Source organism: Anabas testudineus, chromosome 6, assembly GCF_900324465.2.
Source record: "Anabas testudineus chromosome 6, fAnaTes1.2, whole genome shotgun sequence".
In the NCBI taxonomy this organism is placed as follows: domain Eukaryota; kingdom Metazoa; phylum Chordata; class Actinopteri; order Anabantiformes; family Anabantidae; genus Anabas; species Anabas testudineus.
The window spans coordinates 8,017,337-8,023,861 of NC_046615.1; the positions used below are offsets into that span (position 1 = coordinate 8,017,337).

At 38.7% G+C, this 6,525-nt stretch overlaps 1 protein-coding gene across 1 annotated transcript; it reads left to right on the forward strand.

The window, feature by feature from the left end:
* Positions 1-2,405: 2,405 nt before the first annotated feature.
* etfbkmt (electron transfer flavoprotein subunit beta lysine methyltransferase) lies at positions 2,406-5,969 on the forward strand. The gene is made up of 3 exons (XM_026364707.1): positions 2,406-2,936; positions 3,019-3,149; positions 3,651-5,969. The coding sequence occupies exons 1-3, from the start codon at positions 2,644-2,646 to the stop codon at positions 4,031-4,033; spliced, it is 807 nt and encodes a 268-aa protein (XP_026220492.1). The 5' UTR covers positions 2,406-2,643; the 3' UTR covers positions 4,034-5,969.
* Positions 5,970-6,525: the final 556 nt, after the last annotated feature.

A 6,525-nucleotide genomic window follows, 5' to 3' on the forward strand; every position in this document is an offset into this window, starting at 1 on the left:
GAAGGAGCGCAGTCCTTGTGTTTGCCTGAGGTTGAGCTTGTGATGCAGCTTCAGGTTTCATGACCAACAATATCCTCTAGTGGTGAAATCAGGAAAAGCAAGAGTGACTGTAGACTCAACGGAAACCAGTCAACATACACAGACAGTAAAATGCCTGCTGGCTCTAAGAGAAGGTACGCAGATTAAATTTTTATTATCATATTGCTCATAACGCAGAAAAACCTCAAAGACAAACATCAAGTTTTCCTCCTTTGTTATTATTCACCCACAAGCCTGGAAGAAACACTTCTGTTACAGAGCTGCTCCAACAAACTATATCATGCTAAACCAGCCACAAAGTAATACAGAGAATGAAAAACATCCATGTACAGATTAGCCTAATAAAATGTGTTATGAGGTACAGAATTAATTACTGTGAAATACTTAATTCAATTATGTTATACTATTTACTATTTCTACTTAATTATTCTATTCTTCCTACTATAAAGGGAAATACTGTATTTTTTTCTATAATTATATAATTAAAATCTCTTGAAATCTGATATTAACATGCCAATTTTATAAGAAACAGTCCTATGATATAGATTTTGCTATTTTGATTTGAATATTCTATTAACAGAATAGCAGTAGATTAGTACTAATAATAGTAATAGTACTACTAATAATATCTCATTCAAAAACCCAAAGAGAAAATCATTAGTTTTCACCTTCTGACAATAAAAAAATCACCCAGTGAGAATGACTCTTATGTTGTGAAAGAATGATCATGTTGTGAAGATACTTCCATGTCAATTTGAGAGTTGTTCATTCTCGGAAGAATCAAAAACACAGTGTGATGAGCCATCTAAGGTTTAGAGAAAAAAACATAGAGAAGTGCAGCTGCACGTTCTTATTCTGTTTCCCAAAAATGGATCATGATGTTTTCATGTTTTCATGGTTTCATGTTTATTTGCTAATTTGTTGATTTACATTAATTCTGGGAGCTCCTTTACAAAAGATTCACAACACTGACCTCTAAAGGTTATTGTGGAAAATACAGAGAAGTGAAAACGCTATTATTTTTATCTCTTTGTCCCAGTGGCTTACTGACGACATTTTGACGAACCAATGCACTATTTTTTCTAAAAGGGGAAAGTGGATAGAGACTAAAATAGAACATAGAGTGCTTCGTTTCTGCAGTTTGCATTTCTGTAAACCGTGGGATGTAGAACTAGAGGACACAGAGAAAATGCATTGGAGTAAAGGGGGTGGCAGATTAGTTCCCTCGCTGATGTCATTGATTGTGTGTAGCAGGGGCAAGACATAAAACATAATGTTTTTTTGTTTGTTTGTTTTGTTTTGTTTTTTTCTTCTGCATGTGTCATTTCTGTCATGTGTCATTTAGTTTAAATCACAACTTTCATGTGCTCAGTATAGTCACCTTCCTGTCTCAGCAGCCCTGAACTTTAAATTACTTTTGAAGTGTTACATTTCAGGCCTGAGGTATGAGCAAATCATATGTGGCGCTATAAAAGGATGCCTGAAGTACAATCAGCATAATATAGGACCAAGGTCTGTATCTGAATTTGATCTTCTGCAAAGGGTCTACACACTGTTGCACTCATCCACATTGAAGAGGGGGTCACCAGGGGGCTCAAGGTTGCAATTGCCATTCCCATGAAGTCAAGTAACAACAGCAATTGGCCCTGACAGACAGTAACCATTTATAAAAACAATCTCTGAGCAGGTTTGTGAATGTGCTGGTCCAAGCCACAGGGGTCAGCTCTGGGTAACATCAATGACAGGAAGGAAATTATTCATTAGGACACCTCCACATCCTCCATCAAAAAGCAATACCTTTGTATGTGATGAGATCAGTCTTGTGATTACAACGTTAGGCTCCAGTCACACACACATTTGTTTGTATTTTGTTTTATGTCTTTGCCAACAAACATGTCCAATATTCAGTTCAATTCTTTAAATGATTACATATTTATACAACATGATATTAAATCAAGTAGAAATCATTTACATAGGAATCAGTTGAAAATAATATAATATTTTGTGACATTGTAATGATAAAGAAATGTGAATCTTTAATATGTGTTAAACTGTTCTGAGGGATTATGGTAGCCATTATTACTGTTATAGCTATAATTAGTGTGTAATACTATTGATCTTTTAATAAAAAGAAGACAAATGTTTCCAGGGAAAATGTGAAAATTTACTGTATATTAATCTCTACAGTGCACATAATTCTAAAATATGTATTGGTTATATATAGATTTTCTATTTCCTTATAAAATAGTAAAGTGAAATTTAAACACACCATGTAGGAACCTTTTGAGCGGAACGCAGGTTGTGTTTCCCGTTTTCAGGAGGTCAAAGAAACTTTTGTCCGACACTATTTTTCAGTCGTGTGGAAACACCGGCAGACCATAGGCAGCTGAACACCCCCTGAGTTAGTTGTTTAACTGCTTGGAGATTAGACGAATGGGCTTTGTAATATTTAGAGATGTAGCTTTTTCTTGGTATATTACCGTGTGCAGCGACAAACATTAAAAACAGCTCCTGAAAGCGTCTATGTTGCTAATTCAAGAATGCTAGCTAGCTAAGCAGCTAACGTTAACCGAAACCTGCAATTTGCCAAATAACTTTACAAACATGTTGTCGCGGTTAAAACCTCAAAAATGTGCTCGTTATGTTAAAACAATATTCAGTGTGTTAACAGAGACAAACAGATATAGATGCCTCTCAAACAACAGTCCGTCATGTGAATATATTAGGCAGTTTATTTCAGAGAACACAGAGATAGCTGGAGAGCAGAGCCTGACCCCTGAGGTCAAACTGAGACTGTTCACTCCCAGCTGCAGATTTTGGAGAGAAAGACCAGAACTCTGGCCTTTTGATGACCCCTACTGGGCCATATACTGGCCTGGAGGCCAGGCACTTTCGAGGTAACATTTTAGCCTTACAATAAACAACTGGCACAGTTTCATGTGTGTGACTAATTGCTGTTTTAATGCCATTTACCTGCAGGTATCTCTTGGACAATCCAGGAGTGTGTCAGGGTATGTCAGTCCTGGATCTGGGGAGTGGGTGTGGAGCCTCAGCCATCGCTGCAAAGCTATGTGGTGCTTCTCATGTTGTTGCTAATGATATTGACTCAGGTATGCATCTCTATTTATATATTTAGAGAATCCATCTGCAGTCCATGTTTAGTATATTATGAGTTATCGTTGTTTATTCAATTAGTCTTTCTTTCTATTTTAATTATTCCAAAAAAGGAGCTAGGTTGACAATAATGTTTAGGTTAGCCTGACAGATCTGAATGTAATTTCTAGAAGAAGTTTTTAACTTGTGTTGTGGTGGTTACGTTTTTCGGGTGTATAACACGAAACCAATAGATTTGTTGACACAAGTTAACAGAACAAATGTTAAACAATATTATTAGCATTTCAACGTGTTTAAAGGTTAAAGCAAAACAGCACAGTGTTGTTTAACAGGAAAATCCACACATTTCCATATAAAATGATCTAAAACTCTTACTTGACTCTGTAGAAATCAGTTATTGTAGCCATTTAATCAGAAATATTTGTGGTCATTTGTCTGATCACATGGTAATGCCTAATAGGAAAGTAGAGTACTAAATATGCCTGTCTGTGATATAGTTGCAGCTGTTGCAACCTGCATGAACTGCGAGCTGAACGGCGTGGAGCCACTCGTTTGTGTGACTGACAACATGATTGGTTCAGAGCCAAAGGGCTTCGACTTGATCCTCCTGGGTGATATGTTCTACGACGAGGGGCTCGCCACTAGCCTTCACAGCTGGTTGGACCGCTGCATCAAAACCAATGGCACCAAAGTACTTATCGGGGATCCTGGGAGACCCCAGTTTCAGGAACATGGCATCCAACGACTTCTGCATCAACTGGCTCAATTTGAACTGCCTGAGTCAGTCAAAGAGGAAAACTACGGTCTGACCTACAGCAGTGTTTGGTACTACCATCCTCAACTCAGGACTGGAGAGAATCTCATGCACTTTCTTAAATGAATTTAATTAATATTTAATATGCAATTTTATTAACATCATAGTGTGAGATTTTATGGGATCACTACGTTTTTCTTCACTCACCTTATACCTTAACTAGGGTGCTGTGTCCCAATCTTTTGTTTCTCACTGAGCTCCACATCTCATCTGCAGTGAGTAAGAGAAACAACAAACAGTATGAACAAAATCTATTTGTGAAATCATTATCCCTGTGTTACTTTTTTTCTCAAAACTATTGTGGTTTATTGATGTTTTCCAGCTCAGAAAAAAAAAAACATCTTAAGAGATGATTTCGCACAGCAGAAGTTAAAAACTATAAAAACTGAAAAGTACAATCTAATGTAAAGCATGTAAAACTTATAAAAAATACCCCACAAAACAGTTTCAAGTCAAACATCTTCAGAGAAAGTTTCAGTGTATGTATTTTATTGTTTGTTTGTTTGTTTGTTTGTTTTATTTTAATTTGGTTAAATTTCATTTCCTGGTAAACATAGTACACAGCAAAAGAAAATAATACCAGAAATCTGTTCATGACTATTTGTGACACTGAAGCAGGATTGAGAATAGTATCAGTATGCAAGTGCCTTTTGCATACCAATACTATTGTTGGCTCTTTTAAATTATTGATGGAGTTATTTTTATATTAGAAAATAACAGAGATACTGAGACCTAGCTTATAATAATAGTACAAGTCATCTCTTGTTCTCATCTTCATGCAGAGCGAGGGAGGTTCCGCCCTGTGGTCAACAGTTCAAGGAGAGATGTGGGAGTGAAGTACATTCTGTACAAAAACAAGTAACATCAGCTTCAGGTGTTAAGCTAGTTTCTCACACAATGCTCCTTAGGGCATACTAGTATATAATAATATGAATGTTGTACAATGGAAAATTACACCAGCAATTTCAGTTGGCTATGAGTGAAATAACAAACCTTAAAAACTGAAACCCATCCTGTTTTATCCTTTGCTGTGGAATTCAGATAATTACTCACACATCATAGCAATATTTTCTATTGTATGTCCTGCTTAACACATTTAATAACTTTTAAATTAATCAGTTCCCACAGCAAAGCAGTAAATGACAGAGCAACAGTCTCAGTCTTCAGTGGCAAGAAGATCAGTGACCTGCCACAGAAAGGCAGGCCGATACAAGCAGCTGTTTTCAGACCTGGGTTGAAGAAACTTTTTAGCTGCACAGTTGATTGTACCAAAAAACAACTTTCTTTTCAGTATATTCACTGTGAGATAATTGTGACACGTAGACATGATATCATATTGAGAAAGCCCCTTTCTGAAACTTATCAATGATGTCATGTTTTACACTTTCATAGTTCTACTCAGTAAACAACACATTAGCTGTACAATCTCTTCACGGTATAACCACAACATCAGCTGTAGTGGCTCATTTTGCTTTCAGCAGGGTGACGTCTCTCAGTGGACTGCATCTACTGGACAGGAACGAGACTAAAATCAATGCCAACCCAGAGATCACTGCTGCCCTGGAAATCATGAGACAAGTCAGCTTGGATGAAATGATTTCTCTTCTTCAGATAAGCCCCACACTAAGCAGACATGACACTGACCATTGTTCACCATAACACAGAAGGGCTAGCATCTCCTACCACAGACATAAAAACCTGCATGTTTTTTAATTTCTCTCCCCGCAGTGCAGGCCGGATAGTGTGGAATTCACTGGAGAAATCAAAAAGCATGATGCTCACAAAGCCGTCAGGCTTGTCCAGGTGGGTGTAGGTGCGATGGAGAGGATGTATGATAGCGTCATTCACTCTAACTTGGGTTTGATAGGCAAACTGGATGGGGTCAAATGAGGGTTTGACCAGAGGAGGTTGGAGGGAGTCCAGAAGCCACCAGGAGCCACTGGTCTGTAGTCATCGTGGACTCTGGGACGTGGCGTCTTATTCACTAGAACCAGGCACGACTTTTTCCACCCAAGAGGAACTCTCTCCAGGTGCAGGCTGAGGTTGAAAATGTGCTGGAGAACACTCCATAGCTGAGGAGCACAGGCTTTCAGCACCCTTGGGCTGACTCCATCTGGACCTTCAGTCTTTGTGGGGTGAAGCCTGTTCAGTTCTCTTCTGGCCTGCTCAGCTGAGATCATTAGGGTGCTGGCTGAGCATGTGGGGGAGGAACTAACGAGTGGTTAGTGAACTGCTGGGGGCTCTGAGGCTCAGTCTGAAATCGATTGAAAAATGTATTTATAATTTGTTGGCTCAGTCTATCGTCCCCACAGCCGCTTGGCTGCTAGACTTGTAGCCACTTAAGGTCCTCATGCCCCTCCAAACCTTCCTGGTCTTGTTTTGTTGAAGTCTATGTTCTAGTTTCCTCCTGTAAGCCTCCTTCCCCTCCCTGATCCTAACAGACAGCAGTTTCTGGACCCTCCTTGCTGCATCCCTGTCTCCTGATCCAAATGCCTTTTTTTGTCACTCTGGATGGCTTTGATGTCTTGTGTGATCCTCATGGTTCTCTGTGAACCCCA